The 18,292-nt window shown below is 43.7% G+C and overlaps 1 protein-coding gene and 1 long non-coding RNA gene across 2 annotated transcripts in view; both read left to right on the plus strand.

The window, feature by feature from the left end:
• LOC148042948 (uncharacterized) overlaps window positions 1-18,292 on the plus strand; it is a 281,857-nt gene that overhangs the window by 202,720 nt on the left and 60,845 nt on the right. The gene's annotated exons all lie outside the window — the stretch shown is intronic.
• LOC148042955 (uncharacterized) lies at window positions 5,979-13,625 on the plus strand. The gene is made up of 4 exons (XM_087727911.1): window positions 5,979-6,175; window positions 10,546-10,701; window positions 11,947-12,099; window positions 13,088-13,625. The coding sequence occupies exons 1-4, from the start codon at window positions 6,025-6,027 to the stop codon at window positions 13,330-13,332; spliced, it is 705 nt and encodes a 234-aa protein (XP_087584037.1). The 5' UTR covers window positions 5,979-6,024; the 3' UTR covers window positions 13,333-13,625.

Raw genomic sequence — 18,292 nt, forward strand, 5'->3', positions numbered from 1 at the left:
ACGGGCAAACAATCAATACCTGGTGCTCCAGAAAGAGCCGAGGTGGCGTGGTGGTTAAATGCAGCACTGCAGGCTACTTCAGCTGACTGCTAGATCAGCAGTTCAACGGTTCAAATCTCACCGGCTCAGGGTTGACTCAGCCTTCCATCCTTCCGAGGTGGGTAAAATGAGGACCCGGATTGTTGTTGGGGGCAATATGCTGACTCTGTAAACCGCTTAGAGAGGGCTGAAAGCCCTATGAAGCGGTATATAAGTCTACTGCTATTGCTATTGATACAAACTCAAGGCAAACTGCTCCAAACTCGATTGCAGAAAGTAGGACTTCAGCAACAGAGTGGTCAACGCCTGGAATGCTCTACCTGACTCCGTTGTTACAGCCTCAAACCCCCCACAGCTTCAACCTTCAACTGTCTACCGTGGACCTCACCCCTTTCCTAAGAGGTCCATAAAGGGGGCGTGCATAAGTGCACCAGGGTGTTTCCTTCAGGGCCTTGTGAAAGGAGTGGGTAGAAATATCTGGCCACTGATCAACTGATGAGAATAAAATAAAATAAAAATAACTTGAGAAAAGAAGAGGAATCTATCCAGGGATCTCAGCTCAACTAATTCAGACCAGCAAAGCTTTTGGTCCTTGCAACCAGTGGTGGGTTACGACCGGTACGCCGCAGTACGAGTATACCGGTGCCTGCCTGGAGCACCAGGTAACATTCTGGTACGGTGCTACGGAGGGCCCACCTGCCTGTCCATACTCCTTACTGGTATTTGAAGTTTTCAAGGCTTCCACGCACATGCACAGAGCATACGGCACCTGCACGGCACTCCACCAAGCAGCTGGAGCGTTGCAGGCGGTAAATACGCATGTGCTCACTGCGAGTGTGTGCATTCATGTGGTGGACGCCCGGCCCCATTGTACCGTACTAGTTCCACCGGGATCTGGAACCCACCACTGCTTGCAACCATTTGTTCAGCAACAATTTGAAGTTACAACGGCCCTGAAAAGAGTGACTTATGACCAATCCTCGCATTTATAACCGTTGCAGCGTCCTCAAAGTCAAAACATGAACAAAATTTGGACACTCGGCCACCGGGATGTATCTATGATGGTTGCAGTACCCAGTGGTGCAATTCATCTGGTTTTATCTGGTTCGTGTGAACCGGTAGTGGTGGGAGGCTCCTCCCACCCGCCCAGATGTCATCCCTTCCTGTTTTTGATGCTCTGTGCATGTGTGGAAGGTCCTACACATGCCCAGAGGTGGAGCGAAGTGTGCACGTGTGTGAGCACCCTCCAGTGGTGGGATTCAAATAATTTAACAACTAGTTCTCTGCCCTAATGACCAGCTGGGTAGGCGTGGCTCGGTGGTCATGTGACCGTGTGGGCGTGGCCATCTCAACATCACTCAGGTCGATGGGCGCTTCGCCTTAGCTGTGACAATGTAATGAGGGTTAACGGGAGAGGCAGTTTCTGTAAGCAGGACAATAAAGATGAGGCTAGAAACAACACCAGAATGTCTCCTTCCTGCCTTCCTTACAGGATTAGCCCTGTAAAGTGGGAAAAAACAAAATGAGATTTCTTCCAACAACCGGTTCTCCGGACTGCTTAGAAAGTTAACAACCGGTTCTCCCAGATAGGTGCGAACCGGCTGAATCCCACCACTCGCGCGCTCACATTTGTGAATCAGTAGCAAAGATAAGTGAATTTCACCCCTGACAGTATCCCAGGGTCATCATTTTGGCCGCTTTTTGCAACCTTCCCAGCCTCGACTGTCAACAGTTCATGGAGTGACTTGTTCGAAGTTACAACGCAGCATCCCCATGATCATGTGATCAGATTTGTATACACTTGGCAACTGGCTTCTACATAGGATGGTTGCAGAATCCCGGGGTCACGTGATCCTCTTTTGCGACCTTCCGACGAGCCAAGTCAATGGGGAAAGCCAGACTCACTTAACAACCGTGTCGCTAAATAAACAACCGCAATGATTCACTTAACAACTGTGGGCAGATGGGCCATCAAATGGGGCAAATGTCACTGAACAACAGAAAGGTTGGGCTCAACTGTGGTCATAAGTAGCTTACCTACTTTAGCTAGCTGCATGATTGTATTATTTTCCCTTCTTTTGTTGTATTTTAATTTTTCTTTTAGTTTATGGGTTTTGGTTTTTTTTTTTTTTGTAAAATTAAAGATTGTTTAGTTACGAGAAATAGAAGTAATGAATAAAAAAAAATTTAAAAAAGGGAAAGGAAAGGGCTTGGCAGTCCAAAGGGCACCGAAACCTGGAAAGTCCTTTAGGGAATCTAAAGATCATTTGAATCTCTTGGGTAAATGATTACTCCTGCCAGTCGTGACAACCTGCAGTACCTGGAAGTTGTACCTGGAACCCCTCCCTGGTTTAAAATGCAAACATTATACCTGTATCTTGCAGTGACAGTCAGTGACGGGTTCTCTGGACTTCGATCTGCAAATACTTCCTCATTCTGTTCCCCACCCTTAATTTAATAGCACCAATACTCATTTGGACTTAGGATTGGGCTAATGCCCCTTCCTTCCTTCCTTCCTTCCTTCCTTCCTTCCTTCCTTCCTTCCTTCCTTCCTTCCTTCCTTCCTTCCTTCCTTCCTTCCTTCCTTCCTTCCTTCCTTCTCCCTCCCACCCTCTAGCCATTCAGCCATTCAGCCATCTAGCCATCCATCTTCCCTCCCTCCCTGACCCTCCCTCCTCCTTCCTTTCTTCCTTCCCCCTCCCACTCTCCCTCCCTCCCTCTCTCCATCCAGCCATCCAGCCATGCAGCCACCCACCATTCCTCCCTCCCTGACCCTCCCTCCCTCTTTCCTTCCTACCTTCCTTCCTTCTCCCTTCCTCCTTCTTTCCCTCCAGCCATCCAGCAATCCAACCACCCACCTTTCCTTCCTCCCTCCCCTTTCTTTCTTTCTTTCTTTCTTTCTTTCTTTCTTTCTTTCTTTCTTTCCTTCCTTCCTCCTTCCCTCTCCCTCCCTCCTTCCTTTCCTCCTTCTCCCTCCCACTCTCCCTCCCTCTCTCCATTCAGCCATCCAGCCATGCAGCCACCCACCATTCCTCCCTCCCTGACCCTCCCTCCCTCCTTTCTATCTATCTACCTTCCTTCCTTCTCCCTTCCTCCTTCTTTCCCTCCAGCCATCTAGCAATCCAGCCACCCACCTTTCCTTCCTCCCTCCTCTTCCTTCCTTCCTTCCTTCCTTCCTTCCTTCCTTCCTTCCTTCCTTCCTTCCTTCCTTTCTTCTTTACTTCCTTCCTTCCTTCCCTCCCTCCCTTCCTTTTTTCCTTTCTTTCTCTTTCTCCAACCTTGGAAACTTGTTGATGTTATGGACATATCCCCAAAGTTCTTTCGCAACAATTTCAGGTGTGATGGTTTTGGTTTTTAAAAAAAGTTGTTTTATTTATGAAGCCTACCTTGAAATGGCATCGATTATGGTCAATTTTTTCAAGTAATTAGGGAGCTTCAGAGTCTGCTCAGTGGATTTAGGTTAGGCAGATTATCCAAATGTGTCCACAGTGGCCTGTATATAGATCTGTGCATGCACAGAACATTAAAAATGTAAAAAAAAATATATGCCACGGCAACTGGGAAACCGGTTTGGGGCATGACAAGCCTTCCATCCCTACCGGTTCGGTGACCCAGTCGCAATTTTCACCAGCAGACCACCTCTGGTGGTAGAAAAGAACATTATAGAAGCTGAATTATTGTGGGCACACCCTCCTTTGAAGAATGCTAAAACCTAAACTATTGCGGTACCAAATCCACTGGGTAAAATCCCTTGAGATGGCACCTCTAGGACAATTAAATATTTCTTTGAAGACATGCTCTGAAAAACAGGACTGAAAGTCTCCACTCAAACATATTATCCAGAGCTAAACACTTCTGGTGTGGTGTTTGACTGTGCCATCTATACAGCATGTCTTTCTTAGGGTGGCATCAGTCTACTAATGGTTGGATGACTAGAAGATAGGACCTTCTCCACTTGCAATGACAGACAGGTCCTCAAGTTTTCCTCTCTTCCCCTCCCTCTCCTGTGGCCTTCTGTTCATCTTCTGGCCACGAGTAGGAAGCCTCCTTAGATATTCCACAGTTAAAATAGTCTTTTACTCCTTATTCCAATACCACCCCAGATCAGCTTCAAGGGGGTCAGAACCTTTACCTGCTGGACCTTGGAGGGAAATCAAAGGACTGATAATAGGTGAGGACTGAAGAAGTTAGAGGCAGGATAGAGACAGGCAAAAGGATAGCACAGTTTCATTCCGGGTGCTTTTCTGTTGACATAAGGTTGTGGTGGAAGTACTATTGTTACTCAGTGATTGAGAAATGCTCTTGCTGACTAATAGAGAAATGGTTGGAGATAGTCCAAAGGCTGAAAGATCAGGAAATAGATAATTTATTCAGTTCTCTCTCACCTGGGTTTCAAATTAAGGGGTAGCCATTAGATCCAAAAATTATAAACTCAAATGCTAAGCCTTAACGATATCCCCGTTTCTTGAGTTATGCCCTACAACCAGCTGTTAATATTAATTGGGTTTGTTTTTGGATACTTTAATTAATTTCCCTTTTAACTTTTGTAACATGTGGGTTTTTTAAAATGTTGTACGCCGCCCTGAGTCCTTTGGGAGAAGGGCGGCATATAAATCCAATAAACAAACAAACAAACAAATAAGCTGTTTCTGGATCAATTCAGGCAGTTGATTTTAGCTGAGAGCAGTCGATGTTAGATTGACTGGCAGGAAGTAATACAAACATTCACAAGTGTGAGCCAGCCATAATCTAGGACCAGGGAGTCCAATCTGGATAACTTTAAGACATGTGGACTTCAACTCTCAGCTGTCTGTCTGGGGAATATTGGGAGTTGAGGTCCATGAGTCTTAAAGTTGTCAAGGTTGGACACCCCTAGCCTAGGGCAATACTGCCAATGTTCAGATGGGTATACATCATTAACCAGAATTCCCCAGCCAGCAGGGGAAATGAATTCCATTCTGAATAGAATAGAATAACAGAGTTGGAAGGGACCTTGGAGATCTTCTAGTCCAACTCCCTGCTTAGGCAGGAAACCCTATGCCATTTCAGACAAAAGGTTATCCAACATCTTCTTAAAAACATCCAGTGTTGGAGTATTCACAATATCTGGAGGCAAGTTGTTCCACTGATTAATTGTTCTAACTGTCAGGAAAATTCTCCTTGGTTCTATGTCGCTTCTCTCCTTGATTAGTTTCCATTCGTTGCTTCTTGTTCTACCCCCAGGTGCTTTGGAGAATAGCTTGACTCCCTCTTCTTTGTGGCTGCCCCTGAGATACTGAAACACTGCAATGAAATCATCCGTGGAGCTTCTTCTCATTAAACTAGGCCTACCCAATTCCTGCAATCTCCAGTCCCTAATCATCTTTGTTGCTCTTATCTGCACTCTTTCCAGAGGCCCAATATCTTTCATTGAGATACCACTTTGGTGTATCCCTATCCCTAACCCTGGCCTCTCTGAGAAAGGAATGTTATTATGACTTATATATCTCCCCTGCTTCATACAAATCCCCCTCCCAGTTTCCCACAGCACTAAATGTGGCAGATCTAAAGATCCAATGCAAAAATGGCTTCCAGACCTGAAACTCTTCCTTTCTCATTGTTTTCGATTAATGATAAGATAGTAGCAAATGTAAACACCAGAATTGCTGGAACAACTTATCCTTCCTGGGTGAATTACCTCTGGCTCATAATCTTAGGAAGGGGTGCATACGGACAAATGCACACACAACCAGCTGTCTTGGGTCTTTCAACCACTCCCTGAATAGGTCCACCCATGTGGCCCTATTCCAGAGTTGCACAAAGAGGTATGAAGAACATAATAAATAATCACTTTTATGACGTTCTTGAGCAATGTAACTGCTATTAATAGGTAAATTATATTCTGAACCCTGTTGTCCTTTATTGCCAAGAGGCATAGGGCTCATATAAATACCGCACCTCAGATCTACATCTCAGAGAACCCAGGCCAACCTGAACGGCATCACGATGGCTTCCTTTGTGCTCCTCATCTTTACCATCTTCCTCCTTCCTGTGGCAAGATCTCAAAATCCAGCAAGTATGTTGGGGTTCTTTGAATTAATTTTCACTTCTTCTGATGCAGTGGTAGCTGTTTTCTACTGGACAACCAACGTTTTGAGTTAGGCAGTTCTTCCTTCCACTCAGATTGCGTCAACCGAATAGGCTCCCCAAGGCAACCCGCTAAGGTGACCAACTTCAGGTGGCCTTCAGGTGGAAGGATGGGGGAAGCAAGGGAGGTGGAATGGGATTCTCTGATCCAAGAGGGTTGGTTGGAAGTTCAGGCAGCAAAGTATCCGGGACCGATATTGAAACATACTGAAATGTGGATTGGAGTTAGACATCTGGACTGTACAGAGCACAGTGTTGGCCATTGGAGCATTTCATAAAATCGGTCTTTCAGATTGTCTTAGGCAGCAATGGAAAGTTACCAGAATAATAAAAATGAATACTCAGAAGAAAAGATACTACAAGCATAAAAACAGGAAAAAGAAGTTAGGAGAAAGAGGGAGAAGAGGAAAAATGATTAAAAGTGGAATTCGTGAGAGCCCAAGAGAAAATGGACAAAAGAGGAAGAAGGGGAAAAAGCGTTGTATTAGTAGATTAAAGGGAATAGTAGTATGATTGGTATTGTTATACAACTAATTAAGAAATAAAGAAAGTACAGTACATTATTAATTGTAGAAAGAAAGAAAGAAAGAAATGCTCTCTATGTCAACTAGAGGATATATACTGTTTATGGTAAAATAGACCAATAGAGAAATATGAAGCGAAAATTTGGTGCAATTTTTGAGGGGGCAATTGAAGATATTGTTTATGTACTACGAAAAAAATGAGTATACAAATGGAAAATAATGGAAGAAAATACTTTGTCTAAAAGTGCAAATCAAGTTATGATGTAAAACGGATTATGTAAAAGGGAAGATACGGTCAACACATTATTTCTACCATATGTGTAAAGTTGTATCAAAAATAAAACAAACTTTGAAAACAGATTGGCTTAGGCAGAAACTTTTCCCATGGGAGAGAACACGAATCAATGGGATTCGAGCTAAAAGCAACTAGGCAGTTACAAGAAACTAGTCATTTCTTGCTGTCGTTATCTTACTGCTTCTTCGGGGTTAGCATATGATTTGTCTTGGCTTGTTTTAAAGAAAGTAATATGCAATCCAGCCAGGTGTGGTCAACTGTGGGCATCTTTCTGCACCCCCCTGGTGTAATATCTCTCTTTATTTCTCTCTGTGTGTATGCCTGTGTCACTAAAAAACAAGCATCTTTTGTAAGTTTCTGATTTTTGGGGGATGGTTTCTCATTCCATCCCAAACATGGCTTTCTTCCACTCTGTGGTCAGAGGTTCATCCTCAGCCATTTAGGGTATTTCTCTCCAGCCTTCTGCTAGGATCGGAATTATAAAATTGGAAGAGGGCTAGTGCCCGCTTCGGTATTAAAGTATATTTATCTTGCAACTGAAATCTGAAGGAGTCTCAAACAAATGTATTTCCTTTTTTTAACAAAATCCATACCTCTCTCTCTAGACTGTTATGAGTGTTTAACTGATGGAGCGCCTTACTGCAATGGCAGGCCCGGAAACTGTACAAATGAAGACAAGTGCTTAGCTGTTGCCTCTAGGGCCAATTTTTCGTTAAGTAAGTGTATTCATTTTTGTGTTCATCTTTTTTATTATGTTGATTTGGATGATGTGGACATATCTATCTCCCTGATATTTTGGTTTCATATAAAGCAGTGTTTCTCAAATGTGATGATTTTCAGTCACCTGGACTTCAGCTAGGGGAATTTTGAGAAATATTGGTCTAAAGCAGAGATCGTCAAACTTGACAAGCTATGCTGGCTGAAGAATTCTGGAAGTTGAAGTCCACAAGTCTTAAAATTGCCAAGTTTGAAGACCTCTGGTTTAAAGTATGTCTATGCATGTATAGATACTTGTGTGTGTGTTTGGGTGTATAAAATCCCTTTTTCCACCCTTATGGTGGTCAATGCCTTCCTCAATCACAGGTCCTCTATCATGGGCCTTCAACACAACATTGGGGAGATGCGATAACTATTTTTGGGTGTCTGAAGGTGTTCTCAGATATCTGGAGAAGTGTCTTGTAGAAGATGAGGCAAAATCTTTAGAGTTATACCAAAAGACAGGATGAAAAGTAATAGATTCAAATTACCAGAAACAGAATTTAATGGACCAGGTAATCTTTCCTTATGGTAGGAACCATTCATGAATGGAAAAAAATTGTCTTGGTAGGTGGTGGTGGTGGTGATGGATATTTTGGTTTCATATAATGAAATGTTTCTCAAACTTGCCAATTTTCAAACAGGTAGACAACTCCAATCATTTTTGAGAAACACTGATAGAAGTTGCTCTATCAGAGGTCTTGAGGACAAGATGAGGGAGGTGGGATAACTGTTCTCAGATACCTGAAGAAGTGTCTTGTAGAAGATGAGGCAGAAATTTTAGAATGGTTCCAAAAGGCAGGATGAGAAATGATAGGTTTACATAGCCAGGAAATTGATATTTGGTGGACACCAGGAAACCTTTTCTTATGGTAGAAACTGTTGTGGGAATAAAGTTAGCACCACCCTCCTTCCTAGAAGAGTAAAATATTTTGAGGAATATTTTAAAAAGGCAGAATATAATATTTCCCCTAAAAGAGAAATTTAAAAAAAAATCTTAAAGGAGACAGAAAGTCAGAGCCCCCTTCAGGACTTAATTCGATTAAACCACTAAGACATAGATCTCACTACATTGCACAATCTCGTAAGGACATTGCATCACCCACAGAAACTTCAACCAAACTTCCCAGACAGCCTACAGAGCCAGCTATGACTCCTACATGGCCCCATGGGAGTCTGTCAACAGCCAATAGAATACATATTCTTGCACAGGAACAGGAATCTCAAGTTCAAAGCCCAAGAGAAAAACCCTCACTCTCAACTCCATGTGGTCAGCTGCCCAGAAGGCAGAATGGCTGGTGGTTCTGCTTCATCATTAAACCTTCTTTCCAAGCAGCCTCCAGTCTCCATTTTGTCTCCAGTGTTTTTCTCCCAGATTGGAACTGAACTGGGTGGATATTTGTTACAACACTATTCAACAATGGAAAAGATTGTCATGATAGAGTCTCCTGTGATGGATATCTTTCCACAGGGATTGGATGGTCCATCTGTAAGGAATTCCCTAGAATTCACCAATGTCACTTCTATTCTTTCCATTCAATACATAATTGTTATAGGCAGTGGTGGGATTCAACCAGTTTGCACCACTTTGGGAGAACTGGTTGTTAACTTTCTGAGAAGTTTGGTGAACTGGTTGTTGGAAGAAATCATTAGGGCAGAGAACCGGTTGTTAAATTATTTGAATCCCACCACTGGTTATAAGGCTAATTTGTTAACAACTGTGAGGAGCTAACTCTTGAGGTAAGAACTGTGTATTTAACCCTTTTACATCCCATTCTTCCATTGTATACAGCTGACACAACCACGATAAGGTTGCTTTAATGCTGCCCAACACTTGGGTGTTTCAGAATGCTCTTTGGGGCATATCCTTATCTTCATCTTATCTGAAAGTTGGGAAGTACCCAAAGATATTCAATTAGTAATGTTGCACTATACTAATCACTGATTGGTATTCAGCCAGCATGCTTAACCGCTTATTTAGTAAGCCACGATGGTGTAGTTGTTAGAGTGCAGAAGTGCAGGCTATTTCTGCTGCCTGCTGGCTGCCTGCAATTCGGCAGATCAAATCTCACCAGGCTCAAGGTTGACTCAGCCTTCCATCCTTCTGAGGTCAGTAAAATGACCAAATTGTTGGGGGCAATATGCTGACTCTGTAAAACCGCTTAGAGAGAGCTGTAAAAGCACTGTGAAGTGGTATATAAGTCTAAATCCTATTGCTATTGCTAGTTATCCATGTTGAAGGGTTCAAACACAGGCAGAATCCTGAAGAAAACCAAGCAAGAGAAAAACTAATAGAATTATCCTTTTCAGGGGTCAGTGTCCATTGGGGGAGTGAGTAGTGAGGGTGTAGAGTATCTGTCACAAGGCGAGAAAGCAGTGCTAGCTAGGTTCCTACTGGTTCGAACTGCTTCTCCCAAACCAGTAGTGCTGCCTTCAAACAGAGAGCGAACCGGTTCTCTGTTCCTTTCAAAATGGGCCAGCCCACCTGCCTCTGGATTACACCTACCTTTATTTCTGCTTCTGAAGCCCAGCTGAACTGGGGCAGCAGATTGAATTGCTGCTCCTCAGCTGTTTTCCTTTTTTTCTGAGTAATTTTCATTCAGTTGTGGACGAGTGCAAAGTGTGCGCTCAGCAAACTGGTAGTAATGCTGCTAGGAACCTACCACTGCCACAAAAGAACCAAAAACTGAACTGAAGCCACAGAGTATTTACATTTGGCTGATTCCACTGATAGTGTTGGTTGGAAAACAGAGCGATGTGATGTTCAATTAATGACATTCTTTAATTATTATATTTTCTCAACAGCCCATAGTTTGACCACATCATTTGCCAGAAGCTGTGTGGCTCCTGCAAATCATTTCAGGGGCTCCTATTATTTCAATTTTGGAGACAACCGTATTTTGGAGTTGAATTCCCAATTTTGCAATGAAACAGAGCCACAGTGCCAGCCTGTAATTGAAGGTATGTAAACAGCTTTGGAATCTTATTCTGCTTCTGGCACTTTTCCTATTGGGATGATTGACAGAAGAAATCTATGTATGGGAAAATTCCAATGACATCTTTCTAGTCTTTAACACTTATATATCAAGAACATCTCAAAAGGCTACTCCTAGTTCTGAAAGGAGAGATAATTGGATAGTGTTAGAAAAAATTGAAAGAGAATGCCCAAATATTTGACCAAATTATCTTTTAAGGTTGTTTGAAGGAAATAAAGAAAAGGCTTGGCCATCTGCAACAGACATTTATCAATCAGTAAAATGTTGAAAAAAAGAGATGTTTTTAAACCTGGAGGAATGCTGTGGCTCAGTGGCTGAGATGCTGAGCTTGTCGATCAGAAAGGTTGGAAGTTTGGCGGTTCGAATCCTTAGTGCCACATAACGGAGTGCCTTCCAATTACTTGTCCCACCTTCTGCCAACCTAGCAGTTTGAAAGCACGTAAAAAATGCAAGTAGAAAAATACGAGCCACCTTTGGTGGGAAGGTAACAGTGTTCCATGCACCTTCGGCGTTGAGTCATGCTGGCCACATGACCACGGAGACGTCTACGGACAGCGATGGCTCTTCAGCTTCAAAACGGAGATGAGCATCGCCCCATAGAGTCGGGAACAACTAGCACATATATGTGCGAGGGGAACCTTTACCTTTACCTTTAGGCAACATAGTTCCAGTTGTTTGATCTTCAATGTTCATGCAGGGTCCATTTTATTTTCCCTTTGATACACTTACAGATTCGGCTGGGGCAGTGATAGGATTCAAACAATTTAACAACCAGATCTCTGCCCTAATGGCCAGCTGGGTAGGTGTGGCTCGGTGGTCATGTGACCGTATGGGTGTGGCCAACTCAACATCACTCAGGTTGATGGGCGCTTTGCCTTAGCTGTTAAAATGTAATAAGGGTTAACCAGAGAGGCAGTTTCTGTAAGTAGCGCAATAAAGATGAGGCTAGAAACAACAGCAGAAGGTTTCCTTCCTGCCTTCCTTACAGTGTTAGCCCGGTAAAGTGGAAAAAAACAAAAGCAGATTTCTTCCAACAATCAGTTCAACAAACTGCTCAGAAAGTTAACAACCGGTTCTCCCGAATAGGTGCCAACTTGCTGAATCCCATCATTGACCCGGGGTAAAAAGTCAGTGAAAGGGAAAACAAGCTGTGTTGATAATTGCTTTAAATCCATTATTTTGCTACATGAACTTATTTTGTCACTTGCAGTTGATAGCATGCGCATATTTGAAAATGGGAAATTTTGCCCAAAGTGTTACAGAACAGGTCATGATAACTGTGAGAGCGATGGAGATGTATTTTGTGTGGGAAATTACGTGAACTGTACTGAAGTGAATGGAGAAATAACTCATCCACTCTCTGGTAAGCTGTCTTTATTTTTTCTCTTTTCTTTAAACTCCCTTTGCTGTTAGTTATATTAACCCAGCCAGAATCTAGAGGTTTTTTGTTTTTTTTAAAGCTAGGGAATGCTAAGAACATGCTATAGATGTGATGGCATGCAGCCTGCCAGGGACAAAGAAGTGCCAATTTCCAAATAGCTAAAGGTCATAACCAGTCACAAAACCTCAGCTGATTAGAATATGCAGGCAGTTCTTGACTTATAACTATTCATTTATATATATATATACACATCGTGTTTCCCCGAAAATAAGATAGGGTCTTATTTTCTTTTGACACCCCCCCAATTCTGCATAGGCCTTATTATCGGGGGGGAGTTATTGGTTTGGAGTTGCTGTGTGGCTGCTCTCTTGGGAGCAGACGCCCGAAGAGCCGAGCACAGCTCAGGGGCAAATGGCTGTGTTGCACTGTCGCAGTAGCGCAACAAAGCCACCATGAGGTGACCACGTTTATGAGCAGCCGCCCGGCAACCCCCCTTTCTAGCCTGGCAGAGCGCCACTCACCGACCCAGTAATATCCCAAAGGCACTAAGCCACATGGCGCTCTGCCCGGCTGAAAAGAGAGGTTGCGCGAGCACTTGTTCTTCCTCCAGCCTCACCGTGCCCAGCTCTCCCTGCAGGGCCGGGTCAGGGCTCCACCGCGGCCACGCTGCCGCTCTGCTACTGCTTCTGCCACCGCCATGCTCCGAGCATAACCAGCTTCCAAACTACGGAGATCCACTGCCAAGTCTTCCAGCAGTGGCCGCTCTGGGACTACGCTCTATGATTGTGGGCTGTCTGTGGGAAAACTCTCTGTCCCACCAGTGTCTTCCAATACCTTGATTTCTCTGCTCCATGTCCATCATCAGTGCCCTGTGCTTAGTTTAGATATCGTTCATACATTTGATGAAAGGAAAATGTAGAAATACTTTGAACAAGCCCATAACCTAAATCACTGTTTCCTTCTACATTAGGTGCAACAATCCCTTTTGCGGGAAAAGGCTGTGCCAGCAGATCGGTTTGTGAACTTGAGGGGAAGTCGTTCCATCAAGGGAGTTACGTGTTCAATTTTAAAAAGCTTCAGTGTTCTAAAGCCAACGGGGCTCTTTCATCGTTGCGACGCCTGGCTTTCACTCTGGAGAAGAAGGACCTCGGGCCACAGGTGGCCTTCTTCCTTCCATGCATCCTTGGGATCTTTGCTGTGAAAATTCTCTCCTAGTTAAGTCAAAAGTAGCTTGCGAAGGGCTTAAGGAGAATCAGGCTGGGGTCAATCCCTCTCCCTTTAAGCACTGATGATGTTGCCTAGTTTGGTATTGAAACATCTACAAGAAAACCACCAAGCTCACAGAACACCAAGGAGCTCACAACTAAATTTACGCTGCAAAAATCTTATACCTCTCTCTGTTGTCATGCTTAATGTCCTTCTCAAAGTTGCCATCTATATATACATATATATTTTAACGGGAGAAATGATGGACTAAGTGGGAATTATGAATTGCCATCCATGTAAATTTTCATTCTGGAGTTAAAATGAATGTGGTTTATGTCCCTGCCAATGCAACTTTTGGCTCCCATTTCCTCAAATGAGGTTGAGAATCCCTTCCCCAAAGACTAAATTCAACTCCAGACCCCCAAATTTGCTTAACTCCAGGATATTTTCCTTGAAGAGTTTGGTGGCATTTGACCACAGAGTTTGGTCGAATGAACACAGAATGAACTTGGTGAATAGGGGAAAAACACCTAGGCCAGGGATGGGATTGAAAAATTTTAGCAACCGGTTCTCTGCCTGATTGCTTGGTGGGTGTGGCCATAGGGGGCGTGGCCTCCTCAGCCTTGGCGGGTGTGTGTGTTTTTTCACCCTCCCCAGGCTCTTTCCTTGAGCCTGTGGGAGGGTGAAAACAGCCTCCCCCAGGTTCCGAAGGCCTTCCGGAAGGTGGAAACAGGCCCATTTCTGGACTTCTAGGAGGCCCGTTTTTCACTATTCCAGACTCCGGAGGCATTTCGCGAGCATCCGGGAGGGCGAAAACGGTTTCCCCAGGCTCCGGAGGCCTTCAAGAAGCCGGGCCAATTTCCAGATTTCCAGAACTTCCAGTAGGCCCGTTTTTTGCCCTCCCAGACCCTCCCTGTGGGTCCTGCACTTACCTGGCATGCTGAACGGGCCATTTGGAGACTCCTGCGAGGGATTAATCACCATCTGATTTGCCCGAACCGGTCCGAAACAGCCGAATCCCACTCCTGATCTAGGCATTCACAATATCATTTCATATTTCAAAGCAATTGATCCATTGAAAAATATTTTACCTCAAAATACAGTGTTCTCACATCAGTCAATTTAGGGTATATCTATACGTACATGTACACTCTATCAGGGTGATTTATTTATATAACATGATGCTTTAACCGTCATTGTTGAAACTTGACATTGAAATGTCGCAACTGTTGTTGAAATAGACCAATATCCTTTGGTTTGAATGAGACCACTGTTTGCAGACATAGCTTCAGTTAATGCTGAATTTTTCTACCTTTCCAAAATTGTAATTCTCAGATGATTTGTTGCAATATTTAAATAAAAGGAATTAGAGACCAGCTTTTTAGTCTTAGGGGTGTGTTTTTTACTCATAAATCTTCCTATTCCTTTCCTTTCTCACCCTTCTACTCTGGGAAAGTCTGAGGAGGCCGCACGTCATGCCAAGGGAAAGCCATGGTTTATTTAAATGTTGGTTTGGTGATTCACACATTAAGCCATCAACCCCAACCTGTAAACTCCAACAACTGGGTTTGCTTACAGTGTTGAAGATTCGGCCTTTTGACTAGTAGTGAAAAAGAATAAATGTTTGCACTGAGCACTCCAGTCATTTTGGGATCTAGTACATGGTTAGCGTGTTAATCTTTGCTGTGGAAAAGTCCTACTGGCAGCAGTTGAAGAGAAAGTGATAGTCAAGGAATCAGGTAAGTCTTCAGCTCTAAAGTATCCTCTATCTTAGAAACTGGGAGATGGAGAGTTCAAGTCCCACCTTAGGCGTGACAGCCAGCTTAGTGACTTTGGGCCAATCACCAGGTGATCATGAGTTCTAGTCCCATTATAGGCGTAAAACCTGGCTGGGTGACTTTGGGAAGCCCCTCGCTCAACCTAACCCACCTCATACAATGTGTGGAAAACTAGGAGGAGGAGGGAATATTAGGTATGTTTGCTGCCCCGAGTTGTTTATAAAAATAATGAAGGAAGGATATTAAAATCAATCAATTAATTAAATTTTAAATACTTAATATGTACTAGCAGTTTCTATAACAGCAAACCTGTTAGATCTGGTAATGGAAAGTATCTAACAAAACCTATCAAATATCTATCAAGTATCTAACAAAACCTATCAAATCAGCAAATCTCAAAGTCCATTTTTTCCCATCTCTAGCACAAAATCCAGGAGCAGTTTCCCCAGAAATTAGTGCAGCCTATTTAATTGCTTAATTTGAACCTTGCTTATGGATTATTTAGGAATCTGCGCAGAAATGGCTGGATATAACGACACACTTACTGTGTATTGTGTGATTCCAATGATGATGTATGCAGGCCACAGGAGCTCACAGCCGCCCAAACTGAAGACACCAGTCGGTGTTTCCTGCAGCTTCTTGAGTTTCCACAATGTTTGCCTTGCCCCCTTTTTATATTTCTTTCCCTTATTCTGATTCTGGGTTGGAAGAATTAGGTGTAAGAAATTCTGCGCAGTTCACCTGCGGTAGCAATGGAGAATGTTAAGGAAATGGCCAGGTATAGCTATCCAGAGTTGCTGGAAGAAATTACCCTTCATGGATGTATCTCCTGTGGCTCACTAGGAAGGCGTGCGCGCACACACACACAGACACACGCACATACACACGCACACGCACATGCACACATATATGCCAGGCTACCTGGGATTTTTCTACCCCACCCGAAACAGAGCAAACCTTTCTTTCTTTCTTTCTTTCTTTCTTTCTTTCTTTCTTTCTTTCTTTCTTTCTTTCTTTCTTTCTTTCTTTCTTTCTTCTTTACTTCCTTCCTTCCCTCCCTTCCTTTTTTCCTTTCTTTCTCTTTCTCCAAGCTTGGAAACTTGTTGATGTTATGGACATATGCCCAAAGTTCTTTCGCAACAATTTCAGGTGTGATGGTTTTGGTTTTTTAAAAAAGTTGCTTTCTTAATGAAGCCTACCTTGAAATGGCATCGATTATGGTCAATTTTTTCAAGTAATTAGGGAGCTTCAGAGTCTGCTCAATGGATTTAGGTTAGGCAGATTATCCAAATGTGTCCACAGTGGCCTGTATATAGATCTGTGCATGCATAGAACATTAAAAATGTGGGGGGAAAAATGCCACGGCAACTGGGAAACCGGTTTGGGGCATGACAGGCCTTCCATCCCTACCAGTTCGGTGATCCAGTCACAATTTTCACTAGCAACCCACCTCTGATAGTAGAAAAGAACATTATAGAAGCTGAATTATTGGGGGCACACCCTCCTTTGAAGAATGCTAAAGCCTAAACTATTGCGGTACCAAATCCACTGGGTAAAATCCCTTGAGATGGCACCTCTAGGACAATTAAATATTTCTTTGAAGACCTGTTGCTCTAAATAACAGGACTGAAAATCTCCACTCAAACATATTATCCAGAGCTAAACACTTCTGGTGTGGTGTTTGACTGTGCCATCTATACAGCATGTCTTTCTTAGGGTGGCATCAGTGTACTAATGGTTGGATGACTAGAAGATAGGACCTTCTCCACTTGCAAGGACAGACAGGTCCTCAAGTTTTCCTCTCTTCCCCTCCCTCTCCTATGGCCTTCTGTTCATCTTCTGGCCATGAGTAGGAAGCCTCCTTAGATATTCCACCGTTAAAATAGTCTTTTACTCCTTATTCCAATACCACCCAAGATCAGCTTCAAGGGGGTCAGAACCTTTACCTGCTGGACCTTGGAGGGAAATCAAAGGACTGATAATAGGTGGGGGCTGAAGAAGTTAGAGGCAGGATAGAGACAGGCAAAAGGATAGCTCAGTTTCATTCCGGGTGCTTTTCTGTTGACATAAGGTGGGGTGGAAGTACTATTGTTACTCAGAGATTGAGAAGTGCTCTTGGTGACTAATAGAGAAATGGTTGGAGATAATCCAAAGGCTGAAAGATCGGGAAATAGATAATTTATTCAGTTCTCTCTCACCTGAGTTTCAAATTAAGGGGTAGCTATTAGATCCAAAAATTATAAACTCAAATGCTAAGCCTTAACGATATCCCCGTCTCTTGAGTTATGCCCTACAACCAGCTGTTAATATTAATTGGGTTTGTTTTTGGATACTTTAATTAATTTCCTTTTTAACTTTTGTAATATGTGGGTTTTTTTTTAATGTTGTATGCCGCCCTGAGTCCTTTGGGAGAAGGGCGGCATATAAATCCAATAAACAAACAAACAAACAAACAAACAAGCTGTTTCTGGATCAATTCAGGCAGTTGATTTTAGCTGAGAGCAGTCGATGTTAGATTGACTGGCAGGAAGCAATACAAACATTCACAAGTGTGAGCCAGCCATAATCTAGGGCCAGGGAGTCCAATCTGGATAACGGCTGTGACCAGGGGGGCCTTTGCCCAGATTCGCCTGGTGCACTAGTTGCGGCCCTATCTGGATCGGGAGGCACTTCATACGGTTACTCACGCCCTTGTCACCTCAAGACTTGACTACTGTAATGCGCTCTACATGGGGCTGCCCCAGATAAGTGTTCGGAGACTACAATTAGTCCAGAATGCAGCCGCGTGAGCGATACTGGGTGTACCAAGGTACACCCACATTACACCTATGCTCCGCGAGCTGCACTGGCTTCCTATTGGTCTCCGAGCGCGATTCAAGGTGCTAGTTATTACCTTTAAAGCCCTACATGGCCTAGGACCTGGATATCTGCGAGACCGTCTTCTGCCACATACCTCCCAACGACCGATAAGATCGCACAGGGTGGGCCTCCTCCAGGTGCCGTCAGCCAGACAATGTCGGCTGGCGGCTCCCCGAGGGAGGGCCTTCTCTGTAGCCGCTCCGACCCTATGGAATGAACTACCCCTAGAGATCCGGACCCTACCCACTCTCATGGCCTTCCGAAAGGCTATCAAAACCTGGCTATTCCAGCAGGCCTGGGGCTGTTGACCTCATGACCGAGGTCCAGCCCCG

The sequence above is a fragment of the Thamnophis sirtalis genome, unplaced genomic scaffold, assembly GCF_051295495.1.
Source record: "Thamnophis sirtalis isolate CommonGarterSnake01/CBP01778 unplaced genomic scaffold, rThaSir2_p1.2 scaffold_13, whole genome shotgun sequence".
Classification (NCBI taxonomy): domain Eukaryota; kingdom Metazoa; phylum Chordata; class Lepidosauria; order Squamata; family Natricidae; genus Thamnophis; species Thamnophis sirtalis.